Source organism: Mixophyes fleayi, chromosome 10 (assembly GCF_038048845.1).
Source record: "Mixophyes fleayi isolate aMixFle1 chromosome 10, aMixFle1.hap1, whole genome shotgun sequence".
Lineage (NCBI taxonomy): Eukaryota > Metazoa > Chordata > Amphibia > Anura > Limnodynastidae > Mixophyes > Mixophyes fleayi.
In genome coordinates, this window is record NC_134411.1 from 26427044 (window position 1) to 26452335 (window position 25292).

A 25292-nucleotide genomic window follows, 5' to 3' on the forward strand; every position below is an offset into this window, starting at 1 on the left:
GTTAAAAAAAAAAAAAAATTTTTTTGGGCTAAAATAACATAATTTAGTTATTATTTTGTACCTACATTATTATTATTATTAATAAACCTCACTAACACTAATTTCCAGTCATTTCCATTCAATTTTGACCACCTTCTAGGTCACAATATGATTTTCATACACTTTCAAAGAAAAATTGCTGCAGTTCCTACCAGTGATAAGAAAAAGGCCATTGTCATGCCTGAGCATAGGACCAAAAATCCACCTCTTATGTGTGAAATTATTTTTACACAAATCCTGACAACAGTTGTCTATCCATTTGTAGCATTTTTAAAGCCACACCCAGTAGAGGTTGGAACCTTAACCATCTGGGATCCTCATCCATGTTACGTCATTTTTCAGCGAGTTCTTGGAAAGCTGTTGGGAGAATCAGAAACTTAAGTTAAAAAAATTAACAACAAGCAGTCCAGCATCATCTGCCTCCCTTCTCTCATCTACATCCCAGCACCTGCAATCTACCCCCCCCCCCCAACACCTTCATCATCAATATCCCCAGAAGCAACAATTTACAGTTAAACAATCCTTTGCAAGAGGAAGCAAGTCTGAAACCTGTCACCCAGTCGCTTAGCGGATCAGACACCCTGGGTACTATGCTAGTATTAGATCTGCGTCCAATGTCCACTATTAATACAGTTGGTTTAAGACATTTAATTGAGGTGTTCTGTCCCTGTTAGTAAATGTCATCACTATACCATTTTATTAAAAAGCTATTACCCACCTGTACCTGAAGGTTCCTAAAAATGTAATTATTGGGCTACAAAATGACATTCTACCCACTGTACACTTAACCACAGATATGTGGGCAAGCAGAACTGGGCAACATAAAGATTATATGACTGTGACAGCCCACTGGGTTGGTCATTCGCCTTCACCGGCGGGGACAGCAGCAGCATGTACCCAGGTACATCACATTTTTGAGAAGTAGGCTACTCTGTGTATCAGCAACTTCACTAAGAGGCATACAGCTGACAATCTGTTCCAAAAACAAAGGGATGACATTAAAAGGTGGCTAATCCTGCTTGGACTCTCCTGAAGATATGTCATTTCTGATTACGACCCCAATATTGTTCAAGCACTACAGCGGGGTTGAATTCCATCACATTTCCTGTTTTGCACACACAATCAACTTGGTGTTATAGAACTTTTAAAAAAATTACATGCAGGAGATTCTGTTTGTGTCCCGAAAAAATTTAGGTTCAATTTCTGGTTTCAGAAACAGCATGTAGGAGAATGCAGCAGCTGCAAGAAGACTAGCATTTGAGGGGAATGTTCTTTAGTCCAGCGAAGTAGTCACGTGTGAAGAGAGTGCAGACACGGTTAGCTTGAGTCAAATGATTGCCTTAATAATACATTTTGACAAGGATCTACAGAAATTTAACGTGTGAAATAAAACAAAGTAAATGTGCTAACTATATTTTAATTGTAGATTAAATACTTAATTTGCTTTGCAAGGATCCAAGAGCTATTAACATCTTGTTTGGACGTCTTCTCCTTCAGTTCTCTGGCAACTACTTGTTGTAAAAAAAAATTGCTTTCCCAAGACACCCAGTGGTGATGCAGATGAGTCTGCACAACATTTTGATATTTGCTCTGCTGTAAAAGAATTGGCCAAAAATCGTGACAGCTCTGCCCTAAAATCAACTAGTAATTCAATTTGGAAGGCCAATATCGGCAATTACATCATACCACACAGACTTCTATGATGGTGGGATGAATTAGTATTGTTTGAGGGAGATTATCACTGAACCCTGCCACCTCTCCTGTTTCTGAGTGAGCTATGGTACAATAAAATGTAACTGCAGATTTGGACCAAGACTGTCAGCCCTATTATTTCTATTTCAGCAATTACAACTAGCAATGGAGCAATGTAGCTCTTCTCTTTGGGTGTTACCTATATAACGCAGTAGAATTTGCCTGCAAATTCTGCAGACAAGCCTGCTTGTTTTCCTCTTCATCAATGACTCTTCGCAATTGAGCACTCATCTTTGGGTGTATATTACACCCAAACATTATTGGTGCAAATTAGGAAAAATACAGTTTAATCCCTGCTAGGCCCTCCACCATCCTTTGCATGTTAATAGTAGGATTGGTTGGAGTTATGGGCAAGATCACAATTTTTTTTGTCAAATTCTTCAAAGCAGCCCAGAAGTTAAACTGTTGTGGTCTGCCACCTGCGTCATCCCTGCTTGTGTTTGTAAAGTGCAAATTGGTGCCAGAACCTCACGTGCCAGAACTGCTGCCACTGGTGCCACACTGCTGCCACTGGTGCAAGACTTACACAATCAACCGCATTCTCATTAGCACCCTCATCCTCTTCCTCTTCTAAGTGTCATCCTCACTTGGTGTATCACCGGCTACACTCGGGCTGTTCAGGCACACATCAGCAGAACTGCTGAAAGGACCCTTCTTTATGGGTACATTATCAGAATGCTCACGATTAGACACACCACTGGTGAATGGACTCTCCACAGGGATTGGTGTCATTTCTGATTCTGAGCATACATTATCCTCTAATGCCTTACTGTTTTCTTGCAGCTCGGCTTTGACGCGTAACAGTAGTTGTGCACCACTTTTAGACTCCAAATTACTTGGTCTTGCTTGGTCACGAGTGACCGTACAAGAAGAAGGCTCGGTAACATTTTTTGATCTGCCACTAATAGAGAAAGGCGAAGGCCTCATTCTTTCTTTGCCACTGCATGTGTAGAATGGCATGTTTGCAATTTTTGTTATTTTTTTCTTTAACGGCAGTTACATTTTCCTCAGTTACACTTCTTTTTCGCTTCAACATAGTAAATTTTTTTGGGGGGTGTGTTTTTTACCGTGATTTAAAAAGACTGTACTTTTACATAGTCTTTACCAGATGACGTACTGGGAACACTACCATCAGGACTGGTGCCAGCACCTGCTTGCTGATTCTGCTCATATGTGGACTGCTTTGAATCCATTTTAATGAGCCCAAACCACTTGTTGTGCAAAATATTGTATTAGATACTGCTGATAAATATGACTTTTTTTTGACAGCCAGAAAAATTTGTGTATAACACTGGGGAATATTGGACACCCCAAAGCACTTGTAGTGCAAAAAAAATGAAAAAAAAAAAAAAAAAGCCTCCTCTATCCTCCTCTCTTCCTGCTCTAACAATTACTAATATAATTGTATAAAATAGAATTGAAACAATATTGTGTGCAATTATTGCTCTGTCCCTGCGCTAATATAGCCTGTGACCTAACCTTGTTCTCTCCCTCTGTCAAATGGTAATGGATTGCTGTGGAGGCGGGTATTTATGCTTTTCAAATCTCGCGAGAACCAAGCTCAGAAATACGAATGTCACGATAAAGTTTTGCCTCGATTTCGATACCAAACGGGCGGGAGAGTACCGAGCCTGCTCGGCTCGGTACTCGGATAGGCGAAATTTGGATGGATTCGGATCTCGGGGAACCGAGCCCGCCCATCTCTTGTGTGTACCCAGTTTTATGGGTCAGTGTATGGATTTGTACGCTAAGATGTTGGTGTCTGTTGGGTGGATACATTTGCACTTACCATTGGGATGGGATGATTTGGGAGGGGGGGGGGGCACTGGCCTTCCCTAAATTGTTTAAATACAATATTAAAATAAAGCGCTTCTAACCTACAGTAATTTTCTGCAAGTAGAGATTTGTCTAATGGGAAAACAGATAGAAAAAGCGGTCAGACGTGACTTTACACTTAGACATGTGTCGGGCTTGCTTGGAGCATTAACTTACTGACATATCTTTATTAAAAAAAAAAAAACAAAAAAAAAAAAAAACAGTGGGCATGGGTGTCTTAAATTTGGGTCAGTACACATACCAGGCACCAGATATGGCTCATCATATTAGACGTGGCACCAGATATGGCTCATCATATTAGACGTGGCACCAGATACGGCTCATCATATCAGTGGCGCACACAGGGGGGGTTTCTGAGTCTCTAGAACCCCCCCCCGCGCTAAGTGGCCACTGTCCTATACAGCAGCCGCGGCGCTGCTGTATTGTATACAGCACCGCCGCAGACGCTTCTTGGATAGCGCCGCGGCTGCTGTATAGGACAGCGCTGGCGAAACGGAGCTCTCTCTCGTGGTTTTTTTTTTTGTTTGTTTTTTTCGGTCGGCAGGGAGAAACCCCCCCGACAATCCTCCGTGCGCCACTGCATATTAGGGGTGGCACCAGATACGGCTCTGCATATTAGAGGTGGCACCAGATACGGCTCTGCATATTAGGGGTGGCACCAGATACGGCTCTGCATATTAGGGGTGGCACCAGATACGGCTCTGCATATTAGGGGTGGCACCAGATACGGCTCTGCATATTAGGGGTGGCACCAGATACGGCTCTGCATATTAGGGGTGGCACCAGATACGGCTCTGCATATTAGGGTTGGGACCAGATACGGCTCTGCATATTAGTGGTGGCACCAGATACGGCTCTGCATATTAGGGATGGCACCAGATACGGCTCTGCATATTAGACAAGGCACCAGATAAGGCTCATCATATTAGACATTGCACTGCATATTAACGTGATACCCGATAGGGCTCATCCCTTTAGACGGTTTACCAGATATGGCTCTGTATATTAAACGTGATACCAGGTACAGTTCTGCATATTAGATGTGTCACCAGATATGGCTCTGCACATTAGACGTGGCACCTTATATGGCTCTGTATATTAGATGTGGCACCTGATATGGCTCTGTATAATAGAAGTGGCACCTGATATGGCTCTGTATATTAGACGTGGCACCAGATATTGCTCTGCACATTAGAAATGGCACATTATATGGCTCTGCACATTAGACGTGGCACCTTATATGGCTCTGTATATTAGATGTGGCACCTGATATGGCTCTGTATAATAGATGTGGCACCTGATATGGCTCTGCACATTAGACATGGCACCAGATAAGCAACTCCTGGATTATGGACAGATTTGCCTATGTTTGCTCATACTGTAAGTGTCTCTGAAGCCTGCCCTGCTAGCTGTTTACTGAACCACAGCAATACCCTGCGGAGGCACAAGCAGTCAGCTCTGGTGGGCAGCCTCTATGTATTAAGTAACTGGCAATGTGGTTGGCAATAGGGCTGTGAAATTGCACCATGCAGCTGGTCAAACACATGGCCACCAATCATTCTGCCCAGGACCACGGTTTGTCTAAGACTAACCTTTCATTGTGTATTTAATCCCATAGCCACCGTTAAACGTTCTCCAATGTGCCATACATAAACATTAAATATAAAACAAACATTAAACCAGAACTACAAATTCAAACTGTACATTTATTTTAAAAACAAAAACAGTAAAAAATCAAAAACAAAAGAATTTCTCTAAAAAAAACCACAGAAATATGAAACCACGTACAGTATGTATAGGGACATGGGGATAGTAGTTTATATACTGGAGAAATGGATGAAAGTAGACAGCTGTGTAACCTGGACACAGAGATAATGGGGACAGTTTAAGTTTGTAAGAGGAGAGATTGTTTCTTTTAGTTTTACATTTTTTTTTCTTCCTAAAGACCATTAGTGATTAAAAAATAGAAATATCAGGATAATTGGGAGCGGTTGTAGAGAGAGGGCCGGGGGGAGAGTGCATATTGGAAACAGGCGGATGATTCCATTATTCTTTGGGGTGCAGACCCCATAGGAGCAATCTGTGGGTGCCAGATACTCATTCGCTATTCCTTCCCTTTACCTTTCTTGCCTGGGTAAAGAAAATAAATACATATATGTATTACATAAATATATATATATATATACACACACATATAAATACAAATACAAAGGAGCATAACTGTCTGTGGGACTGTTCCCTGCTCTGGGTTCATAGAAAGGTTTAGAGTTTGTCAATATATTATTCAACAGATCACTATGATAAATGCTATTTCTGTACTCATGTTGCTGCGTGGAGGGACTGCACATAGCCTTAAAGGCAAATTCCACCTAAACATTTTTTTGGGGAAAAAAAGTTTGTGGTGGGAAAAAAATTTGTTATGCTTGACTCTGACTTCTCCAAGGAACGGTTTGAGAGCTCTGAACATTAACGATTGCAAATAGAGACCAGTGCTACAAGGATACCAGCCATGGTTTAGGTGGACAGTACAGGAAGTACAGTTATATAAACAGCCGCATTAAACGGTGATGTTCTATTTTTTTGATGCCTACAAGTCCCATTTAAAAACATTTGGCGCTATGTGATACCGTCAGGCATGACAGACAATATGTCCTTCTTGCCATTAATGCTATAGGTCTGTGTACTTCATATTGTGATGGTATCATCCATTTATTCGATAGTGACTGTATTCTGTAGGTTCCGGGGATAATTAGTGGGTGGAGGGATCGACAAGCTCACCTTTTGATTTGGACTTGACTTTGAGGGAGCAGGGTTTGGTGGCCTCCACGGTTTGCTGGCACTCTGCATTGAATAAAGCCTTCTTCAGGGTCCCAGAACGGTTCTTCACCCCGGTGTCGGCATTACAATCGCCCCAGTTCTCAAACTTGTACTTGCAATCAGCTGGGTGGAACAGATAGAGGGGTTGGTGATTACAACCAGCTTGTTGAACTGGACAGTGGTCGTGAACATGGCATTGTCTATGTCGGCACGTTGGCTAAACTCCACCTAACAAAAACTCCTTCACAGTAACTCACACTCCCCTGGGGTTGCAGGTGCCTTGTGTCTGGCAAACCTGCAGGGTTTGGGGATACTCATTCCCTATTGGCACCTGCAACAGAAAGTAGTTCAAGTAGCTGATTGGATGTCCAACCAGATTGGACAGCCCTTTCCACGCCTGAGTTTACCTTCAAACATGTCCAAGCCTTTAGCCAGGGAGAAATGTCTGTTAGGTTTCATATCTGCATAACCCATGGGCTCCTTAATATGGCAATCCTCAGTTCAAGTTTTGGGTGATGGGTGAGAGGGGGTGTTATTGTACTTGTGGATATATTATTGTTGGTTGGAGTTCCCCTTTAACTTAGGGCTAGATTGTTATTGTACTTGTGGATATATTATTGTTGGTTGGAGTTCCCTTTAACTTAGGGCTAGATTTACTAAAGCACACAAATGGGCCTACCCAGGCTATGTCTAATCGCTTCATTAAAAGTGCTAACTATTTATACACAGCGCTGCTAATTCTCCATAAAATTACATTCACAAGCTGGGGGTACTTGCACAAGCCGTCACCTAGTCGTCTGTCATCACGTAAAAAGAACGAAGGATGGATATAATGTATATCTGACCGAGCCTTTCCCAGGATGCTTAGCGGACTGAATAATCTGTGCATCAAACTCCGACTTTCCTATAGACCGTAAACATGTTACATTGGCCCTCTTACCTCTTTGTTTGCTAATACTCAGTCTTGTTTTATTAGTGTGTCTGGTCCCAATTGTTAAGCACTGCAGAATATGCTGGTGCTATATAAATAACAGTTATTACTATTAATAATAATAATAATAATAATAATAATTAAGTGGAATAAGAGTCACCTATGTTAGCCAAAGCCAGGTATTCACCTACCACTGGGAATACCCTGCAGGAACCCAATTATAAGTCTTAAGAAGACTGGGGGGGAACAGGTTATGGCAGGATGCAGGAGAGCTGTGGTTTAATAGGGAATGTGTTTAAACAAAAAAAAAAAAAAAAAACTTCCCAGGAGACGGCATCACAATTACCACAATGTAAATTAACTGAATTAGACTCATGTTTATGCGATTTGTATGCGACGTGCGTATAAAACACCCGTCTCACCTCCAAATGGTTTCTTCCAGTTGCAGGGAACCTTGCACTTCAGCTTGCGCGTCTCCTCTTTGCAGGTCCCCTCTTATCACACAAATACCCTATAGTTTTATTTTTACACTGAAATGTAAAGTTGATCTAGGACATATCCTACCCCAACTATAAATCTGTCCCCACATTTTAAATTTACCTCCCCCAACAATGCAACATGGTGTAAAGTTACTTCTTTTTTATGCTTTGCTCTCCTTAATGACTCAGGCCCAGTAAGCTGATTCGGATAATTACTATTAATAAACAGTAAAATGCTGTTTGTACGATTTTCATTTATGTGAGTTACTGGTACAATGAGGTTGAAGGCTCCAGCAATATTCTGCCATCATACATCTGTCCCATCTGCCTTGATACCTTTCCTCCATCACCTTTATATCCTGATGAAACTTCTCCCCTTGTTCCTCACTAAAATCACCAAGATTATCCTGAAATCTGTGTAAGTGGCTGTGGAACAAGTCTACCTATATGTTCATATTAGTACCCACATTTTTAAAGTTTGTGATCATGTTTTGCAGCGGTTCTTCATAATTGTCTGCTTTGTGGTTACCCAAGAAGTTCTTGACAACTGAGACATAACTGCACCAGGCAGAAGCTTCAACACCATTCATACATTTTGTGATAGAATCCTTGATAAGTTTACGAATTTGAGGGCCATCAAAGATTCTTTTAGTTTTTCCACAGTTAGTCCAGGGAACGATCTACAAATGTATTTGACGCAATCTTTTTTCAACCTCATCAACTATGTTACTATTCAAACTAAACTAATTAGTTTCTACGAGGAAGTTAGTGGGAACTTAGACCAGGGCAGCACAGTAGACGTGGTCTACTTAGATTTTGCAAAGGCCTTTGATACAGTGCCACACAAGAGGTTGGTTTGCAAAATAAGGGAACTGGGTCTAGGAATCAACATTTGTACTTGAATCGAAAACTGGTTAGAGAATAGGGAACAGAGAGTTGTGATAAATGGAACATTTTCTAATTGGTCAAAAGTCTTAAGTGGAGAACCTCAAGGTTCCGTGTTGGGGCCACTCCTTTTTAATATATTTATTAATGACCTTGGTGATGGTTTAGAGAGTAAAGTTTCTATTTTTGCAGATGACACTAAACTCTGTAAGGTAATAAAATCAGAGCAAGATGTAGCTTCTCTACAGAGGGACTTAAATAAACTGGAGGATTGGGCGGCCAAATGGAATATGAGGTTTAACATAGATAAATGTAAGGTTATGCATTTAGGGATCAAAAACAAGAATGCAATCTATAAATTAAATGGAATTAATTTAGGAGAATTTATAATGGAAAAGGATTTGGGAGTGCTCATAGACAGTAGACTTAGCAATAGTGCTCAATGTCAAGCAGCAGCTGCAAGGGCAAATAAAGTATTGGCATGCATAAAAAGAGGCATAGATGCAAGGTAAGACCGTGTAATTTTGCCACTGTATAAATCGATGGTAAGACCTCATCTTGAATATGGAGTACAGTTCTGGGCACCACTCTATAAAAAAGATCATTTGGAACTAGAAAAGATTCAGAGAAGGGCGGCAAAATTGATAAAGGGTATGGAGTCATTAGGTTATGAGGAAAGGTTAGCCAATTTAGGCATGTTTACTTTAGAAAAGAGGCGTCTAAGGGGAGATATGATTACTATGTACAAATACAAAGAGCTTTCATGGGAACTTTTTACCCCAAGGACTATACACAGGACACGCGGTCACCCCCTAAGGTTAGAGGAGAGGAAATTTCACAACCAGCAAAGGAGTTACAGTAAGGGCAGTCAAGATATGGAATTCATTGCCAGGAAAGGTTGTGATGGCAGATTCAATAGATATGTTTAAGAAAGGGTTAGACAAATTTTTAGCGGAAAAGTGTATCCAGGGATACGACCGTTCATTAAAATGAAAGATAGTAGTGGATATAGGGTAAAAATAGGACTGTAATATTGGGTCTGGGGGGATTTTCACAATTTAAACAGATTGGCGGTTGCTTACTCTGGATCAATTTCAAATATAAGTGCAGGATCTCAGGAGATCCAAAATAGGTTGAACTTGATGGACTGGTGTCTTTTTTAACCTCATCAACTATGTTACTATGTTACTAATCATCATCTTTGTCCAAGGCCTTAAGTAATTGTTTCATTATTCCCAGCTTGATATAAAGTGGTGGGAGAATTATTTTTTTCCCCACCAACCAATGGCTCGTTACTGATGTTCTACAGTCATGTTTTCTCTTGAAGGACAGGTCACTTTTTTCCACTGATCTTGCTTCACCCTACTATCCCATAGGTTGATGAAACAAGGCAACTTCGTATATCCACTTTGCTGCCCAAGCAAAACGTTTACCATTTTTAGAACAACCCAAAGAGACAACTGGTGCTCATGATAGCAGAGCTTCTGCAAGAGCAATTTGATATTTTCATATTCTTCTTTTAAGTTTTGTTGAGTGAGCAATTGGAAGAGATGCATATCGGTTACCATGGGGCAGTGTCAGACTGGAGCATGAAGGCCCCACCGAGGGACTGCAACGCTAGGGGCCCACCAGAGGGGGTGTGGCCATCATAGAGGAGAGACCAGACACTAGAGGGGGAGTGGTCAGCCCACGAAGGACAGCTAGCACCATAGTGTAGAGTATAAAGAATGCAGTGTGTATATAAAGAGTACACAGTCTTGACCTGCCCCTTAGATTGGGCAGAGCAGTCACCAAAAATCGGGATTGTCCGACTAGAATCAGAACATTTCAGACTGTCCTGCTCTCTCCTACCTGTTCTTGTCACTTTTACCACCTGTGGCTGCAGGTTTCTTTAGTTATGGCTTGTCTGGATCCTGGAATGTTGAGGGCCCTATTTGGAAAAAAAATGGGTACATTTAGAAAATTCCAACCAGCCCCGGCATTAAATCAATAGGACCCATGATTAATACTTAGGCCTTCCTCCAACCCCAACATTAAAGTAATAGTATTCCCATTTAATAAATAAACCTATTTCCCTCCCTCCAAACAGCCCCAGCAATAAATGAATAGCATTTACGTATAATAAATATACCTGTTTCCCGCAACCATCACTGCCATTAAATAATTCATATTCACATTTAATAAATAGACCTTATGCTCCTCAATCTCATCCCCACATTAAATTAATAGACCCCAAACCACCCTTCTTAAATTAATAGCACCCACTATAAAATTAAATTGTCCCACCATCACCACACAAACAAAATAGAACCCATTAGTTAGTCACCACCTACCACACACACATTACTGTGCTCCTTCATCACCATGCTGTGCCCCCTTATTATCACACTGCGCCCTCCATGCTGCTTTTGCTCCCCCATTCTCCTGGCCCCCCTTTATCACACTCTGCCATGCTGGCTTTGCCCCCCTTCTTCCTCTGCCATGCTGCTTTTGCCCCCGTTGCTTCCGTTCCTTCACTTACCTTTTCTTCTCTTCTTGTCTTCTGTTTTCCTGCCGACTCCTCTTTGCGCCGCTCCTCACTGAACGCTGGGCATGATGACGTAATGCTTGACATCCAGTGCGAACGAAGCATCATCATCATCATTTATTTGTATAGCGCCAGCAAATTCCGTAGCGCTTTACAATTGGGAACAAACATTGATAAAACAATACTGGGTAATACATACAGACAGAGAGGTAAGAGAACCCTGCTCGCAAGCTTACAATCTATAGGACAATGGGAGTTAGAAACACAAGGGTATGTGCTACATCATATTGCACAATGGACCAGCTAGAATGCAAAGGTAAAAGTATTGAGTGGGCTGTGTGTGTTGCAGTGTTGGTCAGAGGGTTGTTGTCTTGCGTTAGCTGTGTAGAGGATGGTAATAGGGTAATCTAGGGAAATTAAGATGGTGGCTGAGGAATATCATAACCTTGTCTGAAGAGGTGGGTTTTCAGTGAACGCTTGAAGGTTTGAAGACTAGAGGAAAGTCTTACTGTGCGAGGGAGGGAATTCCACAACGTGGGTGCAGCCCGGAAAAAATCCTGTAACCGAGAATGGGAGGATGTGATGAGAGTGGAGGAGAGACGTAGATCTTGTGCAGAACGGAGGTGTCGAGTGGGGAGATATTTTGAGACAAGTGAGGAAATGTATGTCGGTGCAATTTTGTTGATGGCCTTGTATGTTAGTAGAAGAATTTTATATTGGATTCGTTGAAATGCAGGCAGCCAATGTAGAGACTGACAGAGCGGCTCAGCAGAGGAAAAACGGTTAGTAAGGAAAATCAATCTAGCCGCTGCATGCAAAATAGATTGTAGGGGTTCAAGTCTGACTTTGGGAAGACCAGTAAGGAGGGAATTGCAATAGTCGATGCGGGAGATGATGAGTACATGAATTAATGTTTTTGCGGTGTCTTGTGTCGGATATGTGCGTATTCTGGAAATGTTTTTTAGGTGTATGTAGTATGATTTAGATATAGAGTTGATGTGGGGGATAAATGACAGTTGTGAATCAAGGATTACACCTAGGCAACGAGCTTGCGGGGTGGGATTTATGGTCATGTTATCAACAGAAATTGAAATGTCAGGCAGGAAGCTTCTGTTTTTGGGTGGGAATATTATCAATTCAGTTTTTGAAAGATTGAGTTTCCTTTGGCGAGAAGACATCCAAGATGAAATGGCAGAGAGGAGGGAGAAGGGGCTCCAGCGCCGCAATCTTTTATTTTTTAATTTTTTTTAAGGTACTCGCTCCCCCTACCAACAAAGAGGGGAGCCATCAGAGTAGGGGCCTACCGGGGGATACCCTGGCTCCCCGGCGGGCTAGTCCGACTCTATCATGAGGCAACAAAACACATTTCAAGCTCCTACGGTGGCTGTCTATAAAAGCTGCCAATCACCTGGCTGATATTCCATTCCCAGGGAAATTATTGCAGCACACAAGTTCTTCATCATCTTGGCTGAAGTAAGGAAGAAGCCCGACCTCTCTTGTCTGATAAGCTGTTATTTTAGTTTCTGGGCAGTTCTTTTCTTTTACTCTGGATGCTAAAAGTTCAGATGTATGCTTTGACAGACATATACGGAGGGGGAATATTCTAGAATGATGGCGGAGTGAACACCCAGAATATTTGTGTGTCTCACTTTCTAGAATGTTCTGGTAGATTCCCACATGCAGAGGTTATGGATAAGTTCCCTATTAATTGAGAGTATCCATTATCTCGAACTAGATCCAATTCCAAAAAAAAAAACTTTCAATTCTTAATGCAGCAGCCAAAAAATACCCTAAATTCGTTCAAATATCCTTAGCAACTAACGAATATTTTTGTTGTTGTTGGGCTGTGTAATTGTCCCCTGCTTTCCTTGTGATAATAATAGTTTTCCTTCCCCTTTGGAAATGGACCCATATAGAGTTATCTCATGTGGAGGATTAGACCCTGTGGGCTCTGGGTGGAACTGAAGATAATGTCACCCCACTTCATGTGTCTCACGGCAAATTCCTTAATATGCACTGTGGGTCCTTCCTGGACATTCATTTTCATCAGAGGCCCCCTCTCCCATGATATATATTCCATATATTCTCCAACAAACATTAAGAACATATCCCCATGTTCATTGGAATGTTGGTTGAGTTCCATAATCCAACGTCATTCTTACACAACTAGTCTTGTATGGGCAGCTCTGGACACCCCCTCCTAAACACCACCATTATAATCTGCCACAGCAGTGTCCCTATGATGTCAGGTCTGCTGACATCATCATGCATTGTGACATCATAGTGATTGACCACACTGCCCAGAGGCAGCTCAGAGAGGCAGCTCAGAGAGAGCAAGGAGGACACAGAGCAGGGTGTTACGTCAGTTTCTCTCTACTCGAAGTTACTACGAATTTATGAGGTGAGTTCTAATTATGAAAGTGCATGTGACTAGTGTCAGAGAACCTGTTTATGTTCAGTCTTCATCTCCCGCTCCTCTGTGTGTCTGTAATTTAGAAGTGGGTGGGAATAAAAAAAATCTGTAGCCAATCAGACATTAGTTATGTTCACTGCAGCACAGATTATATCAGATTAGTGATGTGGTAATCTCATCCCTTCCATCATCAGCTCCGTACAGAGATGATTTATATTACGTGCTGCTGCTGAACCCTCTTTCTTCTTATCACAAGGGGGAGCAATGTGTATTATCAGCAGACATTAAAGGATAACGCCACAAAAAGCTAAAATGATTAGAAAATGAAAGTTACCTGCAGTCACTCAATCTGGTGCGGTCTGCGATGCCCGTAACGGCTGAACCACCAAATCCCCGATCTTGGTAGAGGGAGGAATTTGTCAACCTTCTAGTGGTGTTGTCAAAGACCTTCCCCCTGTAGTCACATTCTAATAGTTATAGCCACAGATATCTTTTCCTGTAGCTCACAGATCTGAGTATTCCTGGCTATTAGGTGTACATTAAATATGCAGGTAAATAGTAATACATTCTCTACCTTTCTGTCCAGTTTGCAGGAGAAGAGCAATGAGCTCTACTCTCTAGAGGAGGAAGTCAATAACATCAAAGCAGACCTAGAGAGGAGCCGGGCAGCGGCATGGAAGGCGTATGACAAGAGGAAGCAGCTGGTAAGAAAACAGTCTATAACTATTTGTATACATCGAAACATATACATACAGAGGTGATCACGCCAGGTTGAGGGGCGTGGCACCAGGGGGGCATCACCAGTGGAGGCGTGCTAAGGGCTTCTAAAGAATTAGGATGCTTCCCACTCCCCTCCTCTAAAAGAATGTGTATTCATTCACATCAGTTCCTGCTCCAGCTTCTACCTGGTAGTGGGACACTGAAAGGTTAATCCTTCACCATGGCAACCACAGGAAATTGACTCGGGGTACAGATTCAGTTTCCCACTGTTCGCATTATAGACGGGATTTTATACTTTTTACTTTATTTTTTTTTACTTTTACATTTATTACCTCTCTGTCACTCTCCCTCTGTGACTCTCTCACCCTCTGTCACTCTCTCTCACCCTCTGTCACTCTCTCACCCTCTTCCACTCTCTCTCTCACCCTCTGTCACTCTCGCTGTCAAAAATCTTACCATATAACTGCATTGTCCCCCGTGCAGGAAAGAAAGCTCCTCAGCATGGAAGAGAAGGAGGAATGGCTCTACAGCCAGGTCAGTCCACCACCGTATCACATAATATTATAATGTGATGTAGTGCACTCTCTCCTCACAAGGGTCCCGTAAGACCAAAGATGAAGCTTTGACCACACACTGCTCCCTATTCATCCACTGAAACATACATGGTTCTCTTATACTATTTATAATGTCCATGATAACACACAGCAAGCCCCTCACCCAGGTATAATAATGTAAACATATAACCAGCAAGTACCCTCACCCCAGCTGTATTACTGTACACAGCCATCACCCCAGTTCTAGTAACATACATAGAAATATGCGTATAGTAAATCCCATACCCCATCTAGGAGAATTGTGGGGTCCCATTTCCAGGGTCTCCATGATTTGAGAGCTATCCTCAGGTCAGTTCTCCTGCTGCCGGCAGCGGTATCTTGAATCTCTGCAGCTGATTGGACGGCTTAGTCAGGTGTTGTCTCTTCCCCAATCTGTCTTCAGAGAAGACCTGAAATTCTTCCTTTTACAGCACTGGCACGGTTTCCCTCCTGATTATAGATTGCAAGCTCTTCAGAATAGGGACTTCCCTTCCCATATTAATTATTGACAACAACATTTATTGAAATCATGAATTTAAAAGCAGATTGTATAGTCCTCCCACCACACACTTATATATCCCAAATATGCAGTGCCGTAACTAGACATTTTAGTGCCCTGGGCGAGACAGGACACCGGCGCCCCCCTCTAAGTGGGAGTGACATTTGACAAGTGGGTGTGGCCACCCTAATTTGGGGGTGTGGCTAGTACTTTACTGAAAGAATTCTGTAATTTGGAACTTGCGTTCCAAATGCCGAACTTCCTGTTGGCGGAACGCACATGCGTTCCACTGCGGAGGTAAAAGGCAGAAGATAGGGCTAGGCAGCGGGCGGCTGCTGCACCCCTTGGGCTTGTGCCCTGGGCAACGGCACCGCCCGCACCACCCTAGTTACGGCTCTGGTATAATGTACTCCATACTGTAAATTATATATGGTATAATGTACTCTGTAATGTAACTTATATACTTATATATGGTATAATGTACTCTGTACTGTAAATTATATATGGTATAATATACTCCATACTTTATCATTGGTTATTGAGGAGCTCTGTTACCATATAAAGGACAAGAGGTACACAGGTCACGAACCCCAGAGGTGATTTTAATATAATATATATATGAAGTTTACCTGGTGAAAAATGCAGACAAGTAAGTTTGTTACATTTATATAATTCTATAACACCTCCATGATATTTCCAGTATTGCTGGGTCTTTCTGATGTACTAGTCTCTTCCTGCACTGTTAGCTTACATTATAATCGCGTAAGAGACCTGGCAGCGGCCTGTGTGCGGTACAGCCACCCCTGGTATTCGCCGTAATCCTGTCACATTCTATAGTCAGCAGCTGGCACTATGTCCGTCCCCCACGCCCCCCGACCCGATATTCCTCGCTCTGTTTGCGCTGAGTCACGCTCGCTCCTATTGCCGCAGCGCTGTCCTCTGTCTCTCAGGACCCCGTCTACCCTCTGTTACATGTTTGCAGTGCAGTCATCAATTCTCTCAAGCTCAACTCCGACCCCGCCATCTCGCTGTGCGGGAACAATAAAGTTCTGTGTATTCAACACAACACTCAGACAACGTGCTGCAGCGGGAACTACATCTCCCATGATCCTCCGCGATTTAAAGCGGGTCTAGGGCTAGGTAGCGGGCGGCTGCTGCGCCCCTTTGGGCTTGCGCCCTGGGCGACGGCACCGCCCGCACCACCCTAGTTACGGCTCTGCAAATATGTATCAGGCTAACAAGAAGGCTATGTGCGTATAGCTGTAGTAACCTGCACACATTCTGTCATTTGTTTAATGGAATAGTGGACGTCAAGATGACCTGGAGGTTACTCTGTCCATAAAATCCCCCCAATACTGTCTTCTATGTTCCTAATAAAGTAATACAGTGATAGGGAGTGATCCCCACTTATCCTGTTCATGTATAGTCTGATTTATGGGAAGATAAGATCTACAAGTTAAAGATCTCTAGAGAACTTGGACGCTGTAACATAGCCGTACCCTGCAAATAAGCCCCTTTATGTGAGGAGCAGACACTCTACACAATGTTTTACACAAATGTACAATATGGTGAGGGCTATATATTCATATACACAGATCTGTATTTAATTCTCTCTATTACAGATTATACCATATTACCATCAAAATAACTGGCTGGAGGAAGAAGCTTCCAGGCTGTGTGAGCAGGTCTCGGAGCAGGAGGTACAGTATAATAGTTACTATAAAGCGGTGGCGTTCAGGTGGTGGCTTTGCTTACATTACCCCTGGTGCCGTCACTTCAGAGCTGCCCGGGTACATTTTATATGACACTCACTTCATAGGCGCAGAGAGAATACAAACACACCCAGGAAGTAACAACTTATATAAACACTGTGTCTGGGTCCCCACGTTCCTCGCTTCCCGCTGCCAGAAATGTTTTATTGTATTTATTACATGTGTGCCCAGTGTACAAGTATGTAAATGTGGGATGTATTTATGTATAAAGGTAATGTATTCCACTCACCCGGTTGTCTAGAAGGGATCAGGGGGCCCCAAGGCAGCGTCAGAAGCCCCCACAACAGCTCCAGCAGTGTCCTCAGGTGCTCAATAAGACCTGGCGGGGTTATGTCATCTATCCTCTGGTCCCTGAGTCTGGGGGCTGGAGGGTGACAGTACCAGAGGCCCTAGCAGTGGCCCCCAACACTCTCATCTATAAGATCCTGTGTTCCCGGGAGCTTACCATTTATTCCATTTCCCGGCCATCCTGTGCTCAGCTACCCGGTAGTACTGATCCAAAGTAAGCGGTCAGAAGGTTGTAGCCGGAGCAACAAGCAAGGAGGTGCTGCAGCAGCTGCGCCCTACACAGAAGTGTAAGCGGTTCCTGATAGGCTGGTGAAGGAAGGTGACAGTGATTACCCAACTAAATCATAACACATTTAGTTTGGATTGGCCAAGCGGAAAAACGAGGAGCAGTCACTGACAAGTCCCTGAAAACCAGCGAAACGTATAGAGCATAATGGAGGACGGGGCGGCACAGCGCACAAAGGGACTTAAATTATTTAAGTTAAAGTATTTGTGTATTCTATGGCGAGAAGCTTTTCATAGTCTAGTTCCTTTGGATTGGTTGTCCCACAATAGGTCCACGTTCCAGGCTCATATATGGTGATGATGATGATAGATCTGAGATATAGATCACACTAAATGTCTGACCTGGGCGGTAGCAGTTATATTTCTATGGTCGTAATCCTTGTGGGAAGCTGCATTATATGAGTGTGGGGTCTGGTTTCATTTTCTTTCTATGTTGCTGTTACGTGTGAACTCTTCAAGTCAAATTTCTATACAAAATCAAAATGAAAGAAATATATAGAATGACCAATTTGTTGTTGTTTCATGAGATTATTTGTGTATAATTGTGTATAATCTATCTCACCCTGTATCTCTTTCCCTAGATAATCAATAAAAAGCTGTTAGAACATCAGCTGGGACAGACTTACCAGTTAGTATCTATATATATTTATTTATTCCATGTACATATATATATTTCTATATGGTTCTAAAGAGGAACATTTGTATATTAATCAGTACAGGCTCTGTCCATACTGTTCTTGTAACTCCAGAAAGGATATCTGTTATATACTGTTAAATAAATACTCACCCCACTTAAAACAAAATGTTTAAGAGAAACCTCCAGATAGGAACTATGACCATGAAGGTGTTAATAACTCTTGTGAATAGAAGACATAACTTTAAATAATAATGTTTTTGATCCATTAGGAGAAAACCTGTGGAGGCAGCTTCTGAACCCGCAGCAGACAACAACAAGCTGCAAGCATTGGTCAGAGCTGAGGTGGTAAGGTCATGTCATCAGCCCCTTCCTTTATGTGATATAAAGTGAGACCATGTTTACTGACATTTGGAAGAAGAGCTGTCTATCAATATCAGTATCATCACCCGTTTGTTCACACCAGGGAAAGAACCTTACATTGCCCCTACACCTTGATAATCATCCACAACTAGCCCTGGAGAGCTCTCTTACCAATGCCTTCCTTCTCTCTACTGCCCCAGTGATCTAGACAGGAACAGATCAAACCTCAGATAGTAACAATCATCAGAAATCACCTCTTGTCTTTAAAAGTTCCCTAATAGTTTGCATGTTCTGACCCTACCTCACCAGCCCCCTGTACTACACCAGAGCTCCTCACTAGTGTAGTGCATTGACGTGGAGCACGAGTATTAGTATGATAGCTGGGACGCTTCAAGTCATTCACATGAGGTCGGACTGTTCTTTTTTTATACCTCTACAGACCAGACACACCTAACCACATTTTCCAAACTGCAGGATATTGAACTAGATGATTGCAGTTGGATTACTATCAGATAATGTGTTCGTTTTGGGGCAACACGCTGCAATATTGGCCAATATCGTATCACGGCCGGACAACTTTATAGCAGTTCTTTTTTTTTACCGTGTCCTTGATGGTCTGTAACCTTTTCTGGTCTCACATCTCAAATCATCTCCATGAAACCTACAGGACACGTTTATCACTCATCTTACACAACCTTCCATCCCAAACTTGTAATGACTGTTGTAACGTCAGTGGCTGATCTTGTGTCGTACTTGTCATAATCCCACCACTACTTTAATTTTCTTTCAGAAGAGGCAGCTGCAGGCACGAGCAAAAAAAGAAAAAAAGAACTGTGTGATAGGGCTAAGGTGAATTATACTCCGATTATTATTTCAAAATGATTGCAACTGTTCAGCTCTTTAACAGTCTTTCTTTTTCAGGTTGCTGTATACCACCATTATGCACCTGGTCCAGTGCTGCTGGAAACTAGCGATGATATCCGGGATACTTGTGCTGTTGTTTTACATATTTATGGAGGTTAATGACCAAGTCAAGTGCCGCTGCCTCACAAGATCAGAGATGGAGTATATCCTTAGGCCCTTCTTTGTCATCCAGGTGCGGGGCCCGCCACCAACATAATGGATATATTGGTGCTGACTACTGCGACGTGTTGAGACCTAACTGCACCCTGACTGCTGTGTAGACCGAGTGGAAGTCACCGCGATCACCGAAGAAGCACTTCTCCAGCGATTGCAATGACTTCCACTCAGTCTACACAGCAGTCGGGGGTGCAGGCTGGTCGGGGATGGAGCCCTTCGGTCTCAACACGTCGCAGTAAAGTATTGTCAGAATAACGAACATCATCATTAACCCGGGATAATGTGCCCAGTATCGACCCAAGTCGTTAGTAAGATGTCCGAGATGGATAACAACCCAACACCACAATCGGCACGTGAATCCATACCAAAGAACCAGAAAGAGACCACGAGTCCAAGAGGAAAGAGAGGAGGACGGCCCAAGGAGAAAAAGTATAGATTAAATATAGGGGGTATTTTCAAAACCCCTCAGTGACAATAAAATCAGCCTACTTTCACCCAGTAGAGAATGACAATTATTTGATCTCTTTTTAGAGCTTAATAAATACTAGAGATGCTCACTGACCCCCGTGTTTTGGTTTTGGATCTGGATTACCGTTGTGTTTTGGTTTTGGTTTTGACAAACCGCCCTTGCATGTTTTGGTTTTGGTTTTGTTTTGCAATTTGTTAAAAAAAAAATAATTTTTTTGGGCTAAAATAACATAATTTAGTTATTATTTTGTACCTACATTATTATTATTATTATTAATAATAAACCTCACTAACACTAATTTCCAGTCATTTCCATTCAATTTTGACCACCTTCTAGGTCACAATATGATTTTCATACACTTTCAAAGAAAAATTGCTGCAGTTCCTACCAGTGATAAGAAAAAGGCCATTGTCATGCCTGAGCATAGGACCAAAAATCCACCTCTTATGTGTGAAATTATTTTTACACAAATCCTGACAACAGTTGTCTATCCATTTGTAGCATTTTTAAAGCCACACCCAGTAGAGGTTGGAACCTTAACCATCTGGGATCCTCATCCATGTTACGTCATTTTTCAGCGAGTTCTTGGAAAGCTGTTGGGAGAATCAGAAACTTAAGTTAAAAAAATTAACAACAAGCAGTCCAGCATCATCTGCCTCCCTTCTCTCATCTACATCCCAGCACCTGCAATCTACCCCCCCCCCCCAACACCTTCATCATCAATATCCCCAGAAGCAACAATTTACAGTTAAACAATCCTTTGCAAGAGGAAGCAAGTCTGAAACCTGTCACCCAGTCGCTTAGCGGATCAGACGCCCTGGGTACTATGCTAGTATTAGATCTGCGTCCAATGTCCACTATTAATACAGTTGGTTTAAGACACTTAATTGATGTGTTCTGTCCCTGTTAGTAAATGTCATCACTATACCATTTTATTAAAAAGCTATTACCCACCTGTACCTGAAGGTTCCTAAAAATGTAATTATTGGGCTACAAAATTACATTCTACCCACTGTACACTTAACCACAGATATGTGGGCAAGCAGAACTGGGCAACATAAAGATTATATGACTGTGACAGCCCACTGGGTTGGTCATTCGCCTTCACCGGCGGGGACAGCAGCAGCATGTACCCAAGTACGTCACATTTTTCAGAAGTAGGCTACTCTGTGTATCAGCAACTTCACTAAGAGGCATACAGCTGACAATCTGTTCCAAAAACTAAGGGATGACATTAAAAGGTGGCTAATCCTGCTTGGACTCTCCTGAAGATATGTCATTTCTGATTACGACCCCAATATTGTTCAAGCACTACAGCGGGGTTGAATTCCATCACATTTCCTGTTTTGCACACACAATCAACTTGGTGTTATAGAACTTTTAAAAAAATTACATGCAGGAGATTCTGTTTGTGTCCCGAAAAAATTTAGGTTCAATTTCTGGTTTCTGCAACAGCATGTAGGAGAATGCAGCAGCTGCAAGAAGACTAGCATTTGAGGGGAATGTACTTTTGTCCAGCGAAGTAGTCACGTGTGAAGAGAGTGCAGACACGGTTAGCTTGAGTCAAATGATTGCCTTAATAATACATTTTGACAAGGATCTACAGAAATTTAACGTGTGAAATAAAACAAAGTAAATGTGCTAACTATATTTTAATTGTAGATTAAATACTTAATTTGCTTTGCAAGGATCCAAGAGCTATTAACATCTTGTTTGGACGTCTTCTCCTTCAGTTCTCTGGCAACTACTTGTTGTAAAAAAAAATTGCTTTCCCAAGACACCCAGTGGTGATGCAGATGAGTCTGCACAACATTTTGATATTTGCTCTGCTGTAAAAGAATTGGCCAAAAATCGTGACAGCTCTGCCCTAAAATCAACTAGTAATTCCATTTGGAAGGCCATTATCGGCAATTACATCATACCACACAGACTTCTATGATGGTGGGATGAATTAGTATTGTTTGAGGGAGATTATCACTGAACCTTGCCACCTCTCCTGTTTCTGAGTGAGCTATGGTACAATAAAATGTAACTGCAGATTTGGACCAAGACTGTCAGCCCTATTATTTCTATTTCAGCAATTACAACTAGCAATGGAGCAATGTAGCTCTTCTCTTTGGGTGTTACCTATATAACGCAGTAGAATTTGCCTGCAAATTCTGCAGACAAGCCTGCTTGTCTTCCTCTTCATCAATGACTCTTAGCAATTGAGCACTCATCTTTGGGTGTATATTACACCCAAACATTATTGGTGCAAATTAGGAAAAGTACAGTTTAATCCCTGCTAGGCCCTCCACCATCCTTTGCATGTTAATAGTAGGATTGGTTGGAGTTATGGGCAAGATCACAATTTTTTTTGTCAAATTCTTCAAAGCAGCCCAGATGTTAAACTGTTGTGGTCTGCCACCTGCGTCATCCCTGCTTGTGTTTGTAAAGTGCAAATTGGTGCCAGAACCTCACGTGCCAGAACTGCTGCCACTGGTGCCACACTGCTGCCACTGGTGCAAGACTTACACAATCAACCGCATTCTCATTAGCACCCTCATCCTCTTCTAATTCCTCTTCTAAGTGTCATCCTCACTTGGTGTATCACCGGCTACACTCGGGCTGTTCAGGCACACATCAGCAGAACTGCTGAAAGGGCCCTTCTTTATGGGTACATTATCAGAATGCTCACGATTAGACATACCACTGGTGGATGGACTCTCCACAGGGATTGGTGTCATTTCTGATTCTGAGCATACATTATCCTCTAATGCCTTACTGTTTTCTTGCAGCTCGGCTTTGACGCGTAACAGTAGTTGTGAACCACTTTTAGACTCCAAATTACTTGGTCTTGCTTGGTCACGAGTGACCGTACAAGAAGAAGGCTCGGTAACATTTTTTGATCTGCCACTAATAGAGAAAGGCGAAGGCCTCATTCTTTCTTTGCCACTGCATGTGTAGAATGGCATGTTTGCAATTTTTGTTATTTTTTCTTTAACGGCAGTTACATTTTCCTCAGTTACACTTCTTTTTCGCTTCAACACAGTAAATTTTTTTGGGGGGTGTGTTTTTTACCGTGATTTAAAAAGACTGTACTTTTACATAGTCTTTACCAGATGACGTACTGGGAACACTACCATCAGGACTGGTGCCAGCACCTGCTTGCTGATTCTGCTCATATGTGGACTGCTTTGAATCCATTTTAATGAGCCCAAACCACTTGTTGTGCAAAATATTGTATTAGATACTGCTGCTAAATATGACTTTTGGCAGCCAGAAAAATTATTGTTTCACACTGGGGAATATGGGACACCCCAAAGCACTTGTAGTGCAAAAAAATGAAAAAAAAAAAAAAAGCCTCCTCTATCCCTGCTCTAACAATTGCTAATAGAATTGGTATTAATAATATAATTGTATAAAATAGAATTGAAACAATATTGTGTGCAATTATTGCTCTGTCCCTGCGCTAATATAGCCTGTGACCTAACCTTGTTCTCTCCCTCTGTCAAATGGTAATGGATTGCTGTGGAGGCGGGTATTTATGCTTTTCAAATCTCGCGAGAACCAAGCTCAGAAATACGAATGTCACGATAAAGTTTTGCCTCGATTTCGATACCAAACGGGCGGGAGAGTACCGAGCCTGCTCGGCTCGGTACTCGGATAGGCGAAATTCGGATGGATTCGGATCTCGGGGAACCGAGCCCGCCCATCTCTAGTGTGTACCCAGTTTTATGGGTCAGTGTATGGATTTGTACGCTAAGATGTTGGTGTCTGTTGGGTGGATACATTTGCACTTACCATTGGGATGGGATGATTTGGGAGGGGGGGGGGCACTGGCCTTCCCTAAATTGTTTAAATACAATATTAAAATAAAGCGCTTCTAACTTACAGTAATTTTCTGCAAGTAGAGATTTGTCTAATGGGAAAACAGATAGAAAAAGCGGTCAGACGTGACTTTACACTTAGACATGTGTCGGGCTTGCTTGGAGCATTAACTTACTGACATATCTTTATTTAAAAAACAACAAAAAAAACAGTGGGCATGGGTGTTTTAAATTTGGGTCAGTACACATACCAGGCACCAGATATGGCTCATCATATTAGACGTGGCACCAGATATGGCTCATCATATTAGACGTGGCACCAGATATGGCTCATCATATTAGGGGTGGCACCAGATACGGCTCATCATATCAGTGGCGCACACAGGGGGGGTTTCTGAGTCTCTAGAACCCCCCCCCCCCCCGCGCTAACTAAGTGGCCACTGTCCTATACAGCCGCGGCGCTGCTGTATTGTATACAGCACCGCCGCAGACGCTTCTTGGATAGCGCCGCGGCTGCTGTATAGGACAGCGCTGGCGAAACGGAGCTCTCTCTCGTGGTTTTTTTTTTTTTTCGGTCGGCGGGGAGAAACCCCCCCCCCCCCCCCGGACAATCCTCCATGCGCCACTGCATATTAGGGGTGGCACCAGATACGGTTCTGCATATTAGAGGTGGCACCAGATACGGCTCTGCATATTAGAGGTGGCACTAGAGTGGTGGGAGAATTATTTTTTTCCCCACCAACCAATGGCTCGTTACTGATGTTCTACAGTCATATTTTCTCTTGAAGGACAGGTCACTTTTTTCCACTGATCTTGCTTCACCCTACTATCCCATAGGTTGATGAAACAAGGCAACTTCGTATATCCACTTTGCTGCCCAAGCAAAATGTTTACAATTTTTAGAACAACCCAAAGAGACAACTGGTGCTCATGATAGCAGAGCTTCTGCAAGAGCAATTTGATATTTTCATATTCTTCTTTTAAGTTTTGTTGAGTGAGCAATTGGAAGAGATGCATATCGGTTACCATGGGGCAGTGTCAGACTGGAGCATGAAGGCCCCACCGAGGGACTGCAACGCTAGGGGCCCACCAGAGGGGGTG

The 25292-nt window shown here is 42.5% G+C and overlaps 2 protein-coding genes across 2 annotated transcripts; one reads left to right on the top strand and one right to left on the bottom strand.

Moving 5' to 3' along the window:
* Positions 1–5470: 5470 nt before the first annotated feature.
* LOC142104133 (midkine-A-like) lies at positions 5471–12729 on the bottom strand. The gene is made up of 4 exons (XM_075188632.1): positions 12675–12729; positions 7798–7869; positions 6406–6567; positions 5471–5757 (listed from the first exon to the last, which is right to left on the bottom strand). The coding sequence occupies exons 1-4, from the start codon at positions 12727–12729 to the stop codon at positions 5732–5734; spliced, it is 315 nt and encodes a 104-aa protein (XP_075044733.1). The 3' UTR covers positions 5471–5731.
* A 933-nt stretch (positions 12730–13662) lies between these two features.
* On the top strand, positions 13663–20152 carry LOC142104134 (uncharacterized). The gene is made up of 9 exons (XM_075188633.1): positions 13663–13667; positions 14266–14383; positions 14883–14933; positions 17114–17191; positions 18418–18464; positions 18743–18818; positions 19624–19682; positions 19755–19929; positions 20018–20152. Exons 1-9 carry the CDS (start codon positions 13663–13665, stop codon positions 20150–20152), a joined length of 744 nt encoding a protein of 247 aa, XP_075044734.1.
* The last annotated feature ends 5140 nt before the right edge of the window (positions 20153–25292 follow it).